Source organism: Xenopus tropicalis, chromosome 5 (genome assembly GCF_000004195.4).
Source record: "Xenopus tropicalis strain Nigerian chromosome 5, UCB_Xtro_10.0, whole genome shotgun sequence".
Taxonomy (NCBI): domain Eukaryota; kingdom Metazoa; phylum Chordata; class Amphibia; order Anura; family Pipidae; genus Xenopus; species Xenopus tropicalis.
The window spans coordinates 32,274,564-32,289,103 of NC_030681.2; the positions used below are offsets into that span (position 1 = coordinate 32,274,564).

The 14,540-nt window shown below is 39.8% G+C and overlaps 1 protein-coding gene across 6 annotated transcripts in view; it reads left to right on the plus strand.

Moving 5' to 3' along the window:
* sertad2 (SERTA domain containing 2) overlaps window positions 1-14,540 on the plus strand; it is a 52,308-nt gene that overhangs the window by 18,939 nt on the left and 18,829 nt on the right. For 3 of the 6 annotated variants that reach the window (XM_004914713.4, XM_031902022.1, XM_004914712.4), the window contains one exon: window positions 1,613-1,797. The exons of 2 other annotated variants lie outside the window; for them this stretch is intronic. Coding sequence is in view for 1 of the 4 variants with exons in the window: in XM_031902021.1 (XP_031757881.1) it covers window positions 13,791-13,948 (158 nt within the window). In the remaining 3 variants the exon portion in view is untranslated. Of the gene's footprint in view, window positions 1-1,612; window positions 1,798-13,790; window positions 13,949-14,540 lie in introns of all 6 variants that reach the window. One more of the 6 variants, XM_031902021.1, reaches the window with a different exon arrangement.

Sequence of the window (14,540 nt, forward strand, 5' to 3'; positions counted from 1 at the left end):
CCATTACCGTTATCCTATACAGATTTTGCTTAGAAACAGTTCCAGGCTTTTGCCATATGGCTATTCTTTATAAAATGTGTGGTGACAAATATTTAAGCCAAGACCATTCTGACCAGGGTACTGGGCATAAAATGAAAATACCACAGTATTTTTTTTTTTTAAACCACAGCTGTTCTCATTTTTTTTTTTTTTTTTTTTTTTTTTAACTAGTGTTTTATTTCCCATTTCTTCTAATTCAGTATTTCCCAAAAGACCTCATTTGACTATCTTGATATAAACATTGACTGTTCCTTAGAGATCGTTTGATTTTAAATGACAGTGGTGTTGTCTTGGGCCAAATCAGAATTGTATTTCTTTTATGTGGGGGAAGTGAATTAGTCACATTTCCCCTATAAAAATTAGATAATGCATAAAGTAATGGTAAATTGGATCAGTGTACTCAGTGACAGGTAGTGTGTAGTATCCAAGTTAGGTTGGGTACCCACAGGTTACCCACAGAAAAGCAGATATTTCGCTTGTTGGACTTGCATACGTAAGTATGGGGGTGTATTGGGTTGCAGGACTCTAATCCTGGTACTAGTTATACGGTAGTACTAGCTCCTCTTCACTATCATTATTGTTTGGAACATTAGCATGGTGGCTATACTGCGTCTGGCCCATATGCAATCTCTGTCCATTTGGCCTGTGGGCAGAGAGAGGGTTTGTGGTCTGTCAATGTTTTAGCCATTTTACATCTTTGGCAAACAGTGTTTTCATCTCATTGTTCAATCAAAATATCCAACGAGCTAGTGGTTAAAGCATTGGTCAAGGTAAAGTGTAGATTGTGGGTAGATGGGCATACACATTCAGTGTATTTTCAACACTGATACAGCATACAGACTAATGGCACGCATGGCACTTTCTCCACCAGTGAAGAGAAAGTCAATATGACCTACTTATGCTCCATTCATGTAGGCAGTGACAGGTGGATGCCATTCCTGCTACTGCCTACACACAAGTGGGACAGGAGTGGGCTACATCTGCATTTTCTGGTGGAGAAAACACTGTGTGTGGCATTAGCCTCTGAGCAAGAGATAAAGCAAAGGATACATATTCAGTGTCTCATCTAGTATAAAAAAAAAAGCAACTAATGACTCTTATTTGTATATGACTATATAGAGTTAAGTTAATATACCTTTTATAATAAGGTAAATGAGATAAGCCAGTACAAAGCAACAAAATCAGGACTTTCGTCAAAGAAGAGCATCGTAAACATACAACAGAAAAAAATATGTTAATGGCTGTTGTTTATTTGGTTGTGTCAAGATATTTACTAAAATAATTATCCATTTCTTCTGAGCAGCAAAATCACTAACCATTTGTTAGAACTAGTATTGGGCAGGCAGATATTTAGCAATGAGAGATATAATAGAGACTTCTTGTCTATATATCAGGCACTTTACACACAATGGAATCACAAAGTGATTTATTACCCCGTGGAGATAACAGCTTCCCAAGTGAACTGCTCTCTCTTTGCATCTGACTAGCTATTCAGTAATCTAAATACTTGCTTAAAGATGACCACTTAAAGGTGCATTTATACCCTGAAATTTTCCTTCTAAATTGTGCTTAGTACAGGGGAATACCTATTGCAGAGAAACAAGAAGTAATCTGAGAGCACTTCCTCTAGCCCTTGAGACTCCGTCCTGAGACACCACAAGGAGTGAGACCAGTGAACAGAGCTGAAACAGTTGAATAGACAAAAAGCAAGCCTGCCCAGATTGGTAGATAGGTTTTTACAGCACTGATATGAGAAAGGTAAGCCCCAGAAGCACATATTTAAATTGCTTATTTTGTCCTTTTGTTTAAAGAACCTAAATTAACCTAGAAAAATGTTTTTTTTTTATTAATTTGTGTATTTAATAGCATACGGTTAAAAAGTAAAGAGAGTTGCAGAGTGGGTCACTATGGTGACTTTAGACATTATTGTCCATGTATGTGTGCAGCATTTGTGAGAGATTGATTGGAGTAGGGTCAAATATCTATGAAGAAGGCAGGCAAATCTAGTCAGAAGAAGACCACATCAAGTGTGTCTGATTGCTGGCCAAAGACATGATTTGGCCAAACACCAGAGTGGCCAAAATTAGGCAAACTGCTCTTGCCATATGAGCAAGCATTCTAGTATTTGGAAGTCCCTTCCTGGACAGTGGACATGCAAGACAAAATGGCTTTCCTTCATCAGCAGATCTTGCAAAGCCCATTTGTCTTTCATGTCTAGGTATGGGGCCTGACCATTATATAGTAGGTTTGAAAATCCTATGAGATGAGGACTGCATTTATGCATTAATGCGATTTTCATCTGAAAGGTCTGTATGCTGACTCGTGATCGCCAAAAAAGTGGATCTCACAATGAACTGGCAGCTTTACTGATATATGAAGATATGGTGTTATTGTTCACTTTTCAATGCTTCCAAGCATAGTCAGGACAGTAAATTCTGCATTCAATGACAAATCCCACCATATCTGCCCTTGCCACCTACTGGGCTATGGGGAAACCCCATGCAATTTCTGATATAATACATTTCAGTTCCTTTCAAAGCAAGGGAGCTCAAACAGGGAGATCTGTAAACATTTCACTGGTTTATTTACGAACAAATCAAGTTTAATCTGATAATGAAGAGCCAATCAGTCCATAACAAAAATACCCCGTTTAAAGAGTAATTTCTATTTGGCAGGAACTGAAAAGAAATAAGAAAAAAAAACACTTATTGCCTATGCACAAAGGATTCTATTTGGTTTTATGGTTTCCTAGAGTGCAGAAAACATACAAAGGATGAGTTAAAACATAATGTATCCATTGACTTTGGCAGAACAGTAGTTGTTTATTAAAATATCCCTTGCTGTATGAGAAATAAATAGATGTATTTCATTTCCCTATTGGGTTTAGAGGTTTGAGATTCTCAGGTTTCACACTTTTTCCCAAGCCTCGTTAGGAGAAGTCATTTGTGCAGATGGGATAAGAAGAAAATCGTTGTTCAATGACATTTTTGTTGCTGTTGGATTTTTTTTCTTTTTTTTTTTGCTAGGTTAATAGAGAATTGGAGCCTCCGTGTTACTTACAATGGGGTTTTAAAGCAAACAAAAAAAGGTTGCCTGTATTATATAGCTGATACAGAACATCTTTGTAAATTTTAACTTAAAGGTGAACTTCCCCTTTAACAGATTTTGGTTGTTTGCCTTTGGGGAGGCACACTGAATCCTTGGAAGGAGAGAGTTAAGCTTTATATTAGGAACCAACTTTTCCCCCCTCTCCAAAATAATTTTTTTTTTTTTAAAAATGGGTCTGTTGGAAAAGTCTATGGAGTTGATCTGTGTTTTGTTAGTTCTCTCACTGCGTTTTCTTCCAGAGAGGCGAGGAGCAATGCTAGCGCCTGCCAGAATTAACACAGTACCTGCACGAGCCAAATAAAAATAGGAAATATCAATAGTTCTTTCTTCCTTAGGAATTTTTGAGAGTGCGGGAACAAGGCTACTTTGTGTTATGGACTTGGCCACCTTTTGGTGAGAATACCTTACTTTATAACTGTCAGCTTGAGAACAATGTTCATAAGCCAAACAGACAAACCAAATTTGATGAACTTTTGTACTTTATTTTGTTTTTTTATATATTTTTGGTGCTCAGCATTTCCTATACTGGCACCAGTGGACTGGGTTGGGTTACCAGAGGTTATAATTGCCCTTGCCTGATGCTGCACCAATCTGGTAGCGTAGATATGTCCTTTTAATTACGGCAGATATAGAGATTTAGAACGAACCAGACTTTAAATGCTGTTTGGCTCTTTGCTAACTTTATATGCCGATGCATCATACCCTGGTCAACATGACTGGTGACATTTTCAAACCTGCCTGATCCCCGGACCAACCAGTATCTATAGTCCATAAATATTGGTCAGCATTGGAGTGCTAGTATACACACAGATAATTGTATGAAAATTTGTTTTGCATAGTTATTTAATGTGTTGTCATGTAAAGGCAGGGGAGCAACCTCACAGATCTTACAGTGTAGGTACATTATAAGCCTCAATTTATCCAGATTGAATCATCATGATGCAGCACACTCAGGCTACAGGGTTTTTATTTTTGGTTTGTATTGAGCTGAATATAGTTGTGCCTTTGCAGTAGCCAAATAGTGTTGGGAGTTCTACTTTACCCATAACTTGTATATTAAATGCTACTGGCGCCATCTCATCGCCACAATATCCTACTATCTACAGTTACAGTTCATGAATGCTGGAAATGCATGAAAAGAATGTGAACTAGCTGAGGCAGAGGGACTTACAGTTCTACATGCACAGGAAGTCCACAAGGAATGGATCCTTGATAAGGAAAACTGCACAATAACAAGTTGCCTGATTGTGTTCACTAGTCAGTTATAGATCTTCTAAAGTTCAGCACAAGCTAAATCAGGTTCACAGCCCCTTTAACAAAAAAATGGTACCTAAAAGGAAATATAGTCGCCATTTTCAAAATAATAATCCTGTGTAATGCCTAAAAAAATGACAGTAGTGTTGGAACAGAATTTGACACCACTGCAGCCTGGAGAGAGCAGATGGGTGCTGAGTGTGTATATTTGTGTTTTGATGGTGCGGGATCAACATTTAAGAGCATAAAATGAACATGTTTTGATAATCAGTGGGTTGTCAAGAAATATTATTTCTAAGTACTTTAATATTGGTTATTTGGTGCGTGTATGGTCGATCGACGAGACAACCGATATTACAAGAGCGCCAGATATCGGTTGTCTCGTCGATTGGGCAGGTTTAAAGATTTTGATGGGGCGCCGTTGAAGGCAAAATCTGTTTTTAGGGCTGGTGGAGGTAGAATTCCTATTCCATATCTGATGATTCAGCCCTGAACATCTATGGAGGGATGAACAATGTTTCTGCGACCAATGGTTGTAGGAAAGATCGTTATTGGTACGTGTATGGCACCATTACTGCAGTAGTGCATCAGATCTCTCCCTTACTTGTCTAAGCACCCTCCAGCCCAGTGATCAGTGAAAATCTGGTAGGATATTGTCTAGGTATCTATTGGGCAGGCCATCAGGTGCCCCCCCCCCACCCCCCATCCTATATAACATAGCGGCTTTTCTTGAGTTAGCTTATATTTACTTTCATTTTAGGTAAGGGCACCTAAACAATTTAGCACCTGTTACCTGACTTCTGACTCAGTCTGTAGCTGTTGCAGAGAGAATGTGTGTTTCACTTATTCAGCAGGGATTACAGTGTACATTTTTATATTTACAAACCCATATTTCAGCTTATGTTAGATAAAATCCCTTTACAAATATGGCCTTTGCAGAGCAAAGATGGCTGGGACGTGTAAGGCGAGGAAGCTAGTAGGAGAAATATAGAAGGATGTAAGCATTGTATTGCATTTGTAATCTGTAGTGTACTTTGTACTGGGAAAGGTTTGTGTCGTGGGCTGCATACGTCATTTCTGTTGTAGAATAAGACCGGCTCTTATCAGGGGTGGAACTGGCACTAATGCAACCGCTATACTGAACCCGGCCAGCTCTCGAGCAAAGAAAGGAGGCAAATGCCATGTTCCAACACTGGGTTGTACCCCCCACTGGAAGCTGTTGCACTAAGCAGCAGTTAGTAGTATAATGCAATAACTATAAATAATGCCTTTGCTATTTCAATAGAGCTGTTTCACATGGGTGCTCGCTGTACAGTCAGGCAAATGGCATTTAAAGCAAGATCACCTGTTAAACAGGAAACGATTGTTCATACATGGGAGTAAAAATAGCAGCTTTGCTCTGCCTACCAGCTTAGCTCTTAGGGTTACTCGAATGGCTTTGTTGTTTGCTGGCTGCAGGCAGGAGTAGTACTGTACAATACACATTATTTATTTTCTTTATTGGTTATATATTTTCTTGTATTTTTGCCACTTGATGGTTTATGCTTTAGACAAAATTCCCAGTGCAATGTGATGTTTTGGATTTCCCCACAACATAGGCCATAAAAACTAGCTATTCTGATAACATGAGCTGCCTTCTAGGCTTTACATTTTAATTCCCCATAGAAGGGGGGGGGGGGGGGGAGTTTTTATGTTTTGTATAGTTTTGGACCCATTATCCATTATTCTGTTAAACAGAATGTTTCAAAATATGAGAACTGTCTCCCAAAAGGTCTATTTTAAGCAAATCATTTGTTTTAATGATTTCCCTTTTCTTTGTAATAGTAAAAGAGTAGTTTGTACTTGATCCCAACTAAGCAAAAATCCATATTGGTGGCAGAACAATTTTTATATTGTCATCCAAATTGTAATCCAAATTGCTGAAAGATCCCTTATCTGGAAAACCCCAGGTCCCAAGCATTCCTGCTAATAGATGCCTGTATAAACATTCAGAACAAAAGTGTACAGCCCCTCTCTTCTGCCCAGGGAAATAGTAAATGACCCCTTGTGTTTATAGATTTATGAATAATCTAATAACCTAATATCTTATGGGTGTTGAGGGGTGCATGCAGGAAGTCAGACAAGCTATGCCATCCCAAAGAGCATTGCTGTGCCATTTCTGGCAAAGAAAAAAAAAAAGTACCAGTTTGGAAAATGAGTGATTCTCTGTCTGATGGCAGAAAATAGTTTGTAGCAAGTCATTAGCAGGGGATGCTCCAGTTTTCCCTATAGGTAACTTGTTTTTCCCAGCACATTTGAGAGCAGCAGTGTGCAAAATTTAGACAAATGCCAAATAGGCATAAAATGGGACCAATTTTATTCCAGAAAGGTTTTGCTGCATTGTTCTCTGTTACCCACTGGTAATTGACTGGATATTGTTACCCTGGCAGTTACACTTGCTTTCTGACTGGCCCACTGGGGTGCCAGGAAAATCCCAGTGGGCCCTGAATGTCCTTTTATTCTGGCTACATAGTTTAACATTTCCCCATTTGCACTACTGTGCCACAAAGTTCTTGGCACCTGCACCACCAGTCCTTTTCCCCCTGGCTGAGCATGTGCCTGTGGTGCAGTCATCCATCTGTCACCTGCACATAATGGGACAGGAGCTTAAGGGAGCAGTGTCTGAATTAGCCCAGACTAGATTCTGCAAAATACCCATGGCCTCGTCTAAGCTCAGTCTCTGTTAACCTTCTGATCTTGTGGACTATATGGTGTCAGGTTGTCAAGTATTTACCTGAAAGTGGCTCATTCAAATATCTGGTCAGACCACGAGTCAAATCCCCATGGTCAATAAACACATGCAGTCTGTGGGCAAGCACTTTACATGTGATCCGATTGGCACAGTCACATTGGACTAATTTGGCCCATCATTTCTGTATGCAAAACAGGTAAGAATTTTTTGCTTTTGGCCAGATGAACAGATCTTTATGGTCCAGCTAGATCAGTGATCCCCTTGCGAGCAACTTGCTGCTAACCAACCCCTTTGAAAAGCAGGTGCTCGTTTTGAATTTCTGACTTAGAGGCAAGTTTTGGAGGCATAAGGACCATGGGTACTGCCAAACTGAGCATCCTGTATTCTGTCAGTCCACACTGGGCTACCAAATAACCCTTATTGGTCACCTACTAAGAACTTTTTTTCATGCTCCTGTTGCTCTCTGACTTTTTTATATTTAAATGTTGCTCATGGGTAAAAACGGTTGAAGACCCCTGAAGCTAGTTAACTCTATCACAATCCCTTTCTTTTTTGTAAAGGACTATTGAAAATGCTGCATTTATTTGTGAATTTGTCATGGTTCTCCCTTGGAGCACTGCATTAATCAAACTGTCATGTCATTAGCTTAGGTACAGCCCTTTCATCTGCCATTTACCTTCCTCTGGTTATGCCCCATCTTTTTTCTGTAGGCAAAGCATTCGGCTTCCCCAGGCTACTCCGTAGCAAAGCTCCTAGCTCCATACCCCACCCCAGAGCAAAGTCTTTTTTTTATACAGTGCCCAGCCAGAGGAAGCCGAAAAATAAATGAGGGGTGGAAAGCGGCATGAGATGCTTGGAAGAAGCCTCTTAGTCCTATGCATAGACTTAGTGATTTACTTGCCCTTTGACATTAGTGATGCATTGGGAATTTTCACATACAAGGGTTGAACTGGAAGAACTTCAACTACAATGTTAAAAAAAAATTGGAAGAAAGTCCTTGAAGTGAACTAGGTCTTACTTGTATTTTGATTACAAATTACAGTCGTGGCTGAAGCAATATATGAACCTTCACCTATTTCTGTTAGACTTGCACCCACATCAGAACTGTTTTCTGCATTGATTCTGTTGACTCTGCTATAAAAAAAATATCCTCCTACAGTCAAAAAACATACAGGCAGGTTCACTGGCTCCTTCTACTATTTGCACCTTGTGTGTGATTGTGATAGGGACCTTAGATTGTAAGCTGCACTGGGGCAGTGGCTGATGTGATTTATTAATAATCTCTGTAAATCAGTGTATATAAAGGTGCCATCACTATATAAATAAAGGCTAATAAGTTATCCGCATATTCCTATACTCATCTATTAGCTTCTTGCTTTATGACAAAAATGGCCTCTGTATATATCCCACCTCTCCGTCTCCATGAGCCAGACCTAATATGAAGCTTGGTGTTACAGTTTCTCACACTTTAGTAGGAGTTTAGTTTCTCATACTTTAGTAGAAACATTTTGCCTAGACTTTTAGAAATTTTTCACTAGAAATGTTTTATTGGCTAATGCAGCCTGTAACCATTGAAGTGGAATCAAGGGTACGTTAAAGCATACGGGAATATGGTGCACAGTGTTCTTTCTCAGTCAGTGCCTGTTACAGGTATACGGCATTAGTCATTTATAGCAATATGCTGTTTATTTTTATGTAATGCACAGCTTGACTCTGTATTCCAGTGTACTATTCTGCAAACTAAACTCTTACAATTGACACTGAATACTGTATTGAGCCTACACCATTTTAAACTGGCATCAAATTCCCAACAACCTTGCCCATGTCTGTCTAATAGTATCACATCATTCTGACCCATCATTTACTTTATTATTATTAATATTATGCATTAGTTACACTGTGCCAGCATTTAATTCATTACAGAGAATCTTCAATATCAGAAAAAATTCTTAAATAGGTGTTCTGAATCAAACCTCTGCGCCGACGCAAGGGCGCATGCACGCCCATTTAAACTCCTGTACAGAGCAGTGGGGAGAAGTCCCCATTGCTCCGTGTGGTCACTAAATGTTAAAATTTCATTGCTGTGGGGCGGCATGGCGCCCCTAAAATTGTGCCTCCCTAGGCCCGGCCCTTTGTGGCCTTGCCACAAATCCGGGCCAAGCAACTTTCCGATGTGAATTTATTAAAAAAAAAATGTTAGTCCTTTAAAAGTTATTTGTAAATGTAATTGCTTCTGAAAGCAACATTTGCTGAACTCCTGGTTGTTTTTAAGCAATGTTGCAAAGGTCAGTCTCCTCCTGCAAGACAGGTCTGTCAGTCTGCTGCCTTGTGTTACATTGTTTCAACACTCTGAGCCACCAGGGCAGAGAATAAAAAACCATTGCAAATTTGTAATGAATGTATATTGCAAAGTTGCTTAGAATTATGTTTTCTTTTATCAGGCAAAAAATTATATTTTCGGTTGACTTGTGCTTTAAGGATTGTCTGTCAGTATTTTTATGTCCCCCTTCTATTTGTACAGTGCAACAGAATCTGTTGTTGTTTTATAAACGTTAATTATACACATTTTCACATTTTATGACGTACGGTTGCCGCCTTTTGGCAAATACATTACCAGCCAGGGGGAGCAGAGCCATGCTATCAGGATCACTATCAGGAGGAAGTTTCATGAGTTGAGAGGGGAAGTTTGGAGAGGAGATATGGGGATTTTTAGAAGTTTACTGGGGACAGAGGAGTGGTAATTTACAAATTTGCCTGTAAATTTGTAATATGGCCTGGCCATGGCTGATATTTTACCCGCTAGGCCAGTGAAATTCCAGCCAGATAGCAACCCTACTTGGATAAACAATTCGGTTTTCAACGGTTGTTATATTCTACAAGGAAGGAATTTCAAGCCACTGGCTCTCTTTCTCAAGAGACTAAGCTATTATCATATAAACATGTACAGTACTAGGGAATGGGGCTATAATGTTTTCAGAACTAATCAGATTACTCATCAAGCCATGCACAGTTTCAGGCAAAAACAAAAATGTTTTTTTTAAAATTTGAAATTAGTATCCCTTAAATCCTTCCTATCAATCCCTGCACCAGTGGAGCTTACATTCTCATTTCCCTACACTTGGCTAAGTTCAAAAGTGACCATCAGACTACAGACTTAATCCTAGATCTACAGCAAAGTTCTATCTGACTCTCTGAGGACTCCTGTCCTGTCTATGAGAGGAACTTTAGAAATGTTTTGTTGTCTCATCATATGACTGACACATGGCTACTTGTTTGTAGAAGCTCATAAGATCGGTATTTTGCGAGTTTTTCGAGCGCTCAAGTCGCGACAATTCGCGAAAGTCATAATGGCTATGAAAAAGTTGTGACAATTCACGAAAGTCATAATGGCTACAAAAAAGTCGCAAAAAATACGAAAAAGTCGCAAAATGTTCGTTTTCCATTCCGAATTTTTCCCATTTGGATTCGTGGTTTAGTAAATCAGCCCCTAAGTTTAGACCCTTCGAGGCCCATTTATCAACATTCGCAGTTTTGTGGTTTTAGACGTTTTTGAAACCGTGAAAAAAAATATATTTTCTCAAAAATCATGGAGCCAAATGATTTATTAATACAAACATTTTTTTTTTTTAAAAGCACAAAAACATAAAAAAAACCTCTAAAACCAATAAGCAAAGAAAGATTAGCCAATTGAAAAAGTTCACCTGCTATTTTACAGGACCTTGGCAGCTTTTAGATGGGGTATTTTTTTACTTTCGATTTTTCACAGCTTTTTAAATGGCAAAGCAAAAACATACGAATCACAAAAAAAACCCAAAAAAATTAACATTAGTAAATGCCCCTTTTAATGTCGTGTGGCTTTAAAACACTGAAATCCACAAAGATGGATTGGTGCATCCCTATTATTATTCAGCCATAATGCAAGTGGAACTGAATTATATATAATCATAGAAAATAAAGTGACCAATCTTTTATAAAAAAAAAACCAACTAATTCTTTTAAAAGACTGTCAGGAAAACCAAGTGGAGATCAACTAAACACATTCAGTGCTAGACTGGCTTATGCGTGTCCTGATCTTACTTTTAACCAGTTCCTCGCCTCATAATATTCTGCTGTTCTAAAAGGCATGGCTATAATGAAATAAAAAATACATATAAAAAGGCAGGCATTACCCAGCCCTCTTTTGATATCCCCTGGAGCATTTTAGAAATAAAATATTTTACATTAATATCTACATGGCTGTTAAAATGTGCAAGAGCAGATCAGAACCTGTATGGAGAATGTGCAATAAAATCTCCTGAGCGACAACCAGAAATCAGCAAGTCATGTGATGTTCAAAAAAAAAAAAGAAGGAGCTTAAAACTAGCATTCTTACGTGTTGGTGTGCGTGCCGGTCAGTCTGTTGGTGTGTGTCTGTGTCAGTGGGAATATCTACTGAGGAATAGTGCACTCTGTGCAATGGGTTAGCCGAAAGCACTCTGTTTATACTTTGTGTTTTTTCCAGTAAAGTGCCTGATCGGCTGTAAATGGCAGAACTTCCTGATTCTGTGTCGGAGGGAAAGATACAGATAAGCAAGTTTCTTGCTCATCATTTGGAAGTTCACTAGGTGTGTCCCTATTATATTAGATTCTACATCATACAAACAAAAAGACTGTAAACACAGTGTTTCCAACTCTTAGCAAAGGCATGGGCTTCTCTTACAGGTACAGGATAACGAGACACTGGCGTGGAGGAGCATGTTCATGTGTATGTGCTTTGGTGCATGTCGTTCCATAGTTCTTTGGTGCTTTCTATGCTCTCCCTAACGGGGGCTCTATATATTTGTAGCTTTTGTACCCCGTGATGGCTGTACTGCTGCCCCACTACAGAGAAGGATAGGCTACACTTGTATAAGGATAGGCTATACCTGTAGAAGAGCAGATAATGGGTGTAAGAGCACCAGGCACTACTATGGCAACCAATTACATTGGAAAATAGCCAAAGGCTTGCTACATAACTCTAACACTAACCTGGGTTACACAGTGCTGTCAATAACTCTGTCAAAGTGATCTTTAACTGTAATACAACTAATGAAATGTTATACTAGTTATGACTTTCTACTAAAATATCTTGGAAGTGCTCATTAATTAGGGCCTCGCCGGGTCCTCTACACTCCTCATCCTCCCCTCTCCTGCAACTGCAGGGTCTGCTTCCTCTGTAGTTATACCCCTAGTAAGTTTGTACCACTGAGCTGCTGTACTACTGGCACTATACTACTGGTACTGTACTGCTTAGGGAGCAGTATTCCAGCAACAACTAAAGGACCATAGGATGGGGCATTCCTGGGTTATATATAAGTACATAGGACTGAACAGAACCAGGAGCCTGCAAACCCTGACATATGCTTCCCTTTAAAACCTGATTTCTTTTTTTTTTCTTTACTTATGAGAAGAAAGCCATTAAGAGCCTTCGGAGAGTCGTAAATAAGCGGCGAGGCGCAGGCCTGCTTCTCATGCTGTAGAATCGAATGGGTGAAGATTATTCCATAAACCATTTGGCCTATTAACCCCTATTTAGCAGTGCAATCTGCACATCCCTCCACACCTTATAAAATGAAATGAGGGAGCGGGTGAGAAGCGCCTGCCCGGACAGACAGGAAGGAGTTGGTGGGCGATCAATGCACGCTGCAGACTAAACCCAGTGTCTGAACATTAATAAACAGCAAGAGATCTCTCTGCTCTCCAAATAGTATAGCATGCAGCAAGGGAGCGCGCCTCGCTCAAGGATGGAAACAGTAGTATCGGATTTCAGTTTCAAAATATCGCTGGAACACATTAGCTGGCTCTACACTATTAACTTGCCTTATAATTACATAGCTTATTTGTTAAAGAAGGTTTTGTCTTTCTTTCCAATTAACATGGATGTTACTGCTGGGACCGAGCTGCTCAGAAACATGTGGTGCCGGGTTAGACTCTGATCATTATAATCAGCTCCTCAAAACTTGTTTTTTTTTATCTCTGTCTCTGTGCTTATTTCAGTCGGTAATATTTTCCTATTTAATGCAAGTAATCGCCATCATTTTGCAGTCCGAGATTTGACTTCCTAACACATTGTGACTAGTTCATATTATGTATATCAAAACAGGTTCAAATAGGAGCTACCAAACATGTTTTCAAGGTCTTTGGCTCTGTATTAATGGCAAGAATATAATGTGTCCACAAAGTTAGACCTAGCGCAGTTACCCATAGCAATCAGTCAGCAGTTAGCTTTTACAGGTTTAGTGTAGTTTTAGCAAATAAGGGAAACATCCGATTGGCTGCTAATGGGATAAAGTATTGCAGGGCCAGAAATAGGGGGAGGCAAAAGTGGCACCTTTCTAGAGTGCAACAGTGCAGGGAGGTGGGGGGGAGGAAGGGAAAAGGAAAGGTTGAATCACTGGGGGTGCCAAAATGTTAGGCCAATGGCCGGTGTTGTTTGTCAGAACATCCATCTCCACTATCTTGGAGACGTCACGTCTGCAACATTGGTGCATTACATGACGTAGGGGCGTATTTATGTATGGTGCCTAGGGCAGCACCCAGACCCTTATACACCCCTGCCTTAAGCCATGCTGTTCCATATAGATTTGAGTGCAATTTATCTTGATGCATATGTGTTGATGCTACAGGAATGTTTCTGCAGGTTGGTTCCCATATGGAACCCATCCCACCACCCTGTCAGCAATGGAGCATTTTCTGGAAACAACTTCACCTTTACCCTGCAAGATGGTAGGAAGCAGAATCTTTGTACAAAGACCTTTACAGAGGAGGACAAGCTGCTGGGCCAAAGATATTTGTGCGGTGAGAGAACACTTGACAGAGGCAGCAGGTCACTTAAGGATCCCTGTGCTGAAAGCTAGAGAGAGACCTGTGCTGGGCAATGTGCTAATGTTCCTGGAAGCTCTTTTTCAACATCAGTTGGCTGTAGTGCAGGGACAAACGCAGCCTGGACTGGGATTCAAAATAGGCCCTGGCCCAAACAGCCCCCATCAGCCCAATAAAAAATAGTGAATGTCTATGGCATCTTACAGCAGCCCCTCTGGCATTTGCCAGAACCCACAGATTGCCAGTCGGGGTCTGGACAAACATGTATAGGTGCTTTTGGAGATATGGAAACCATTTGGCTTCATGGGCATTAAAATCTCACTAGGGTCCCTTAAGACACACTGATTTCATATGGAATCTGTCAGTGTAAGAAACACAGAGATTGAAATAATACAGTGGCACCAGGTTTTCTTTTCACTCTAACAATGACAGAGCTGTGTAAAACGCTGCATGTTACAATTCCTCCAGCCTGCAGTAAAATTTCTTCAAATGTGATGTTGATTGCATGAAAGTTTACACAATCCCGTTACCCAGCACACAGTACATACAAATTATATCCTATAAGCAG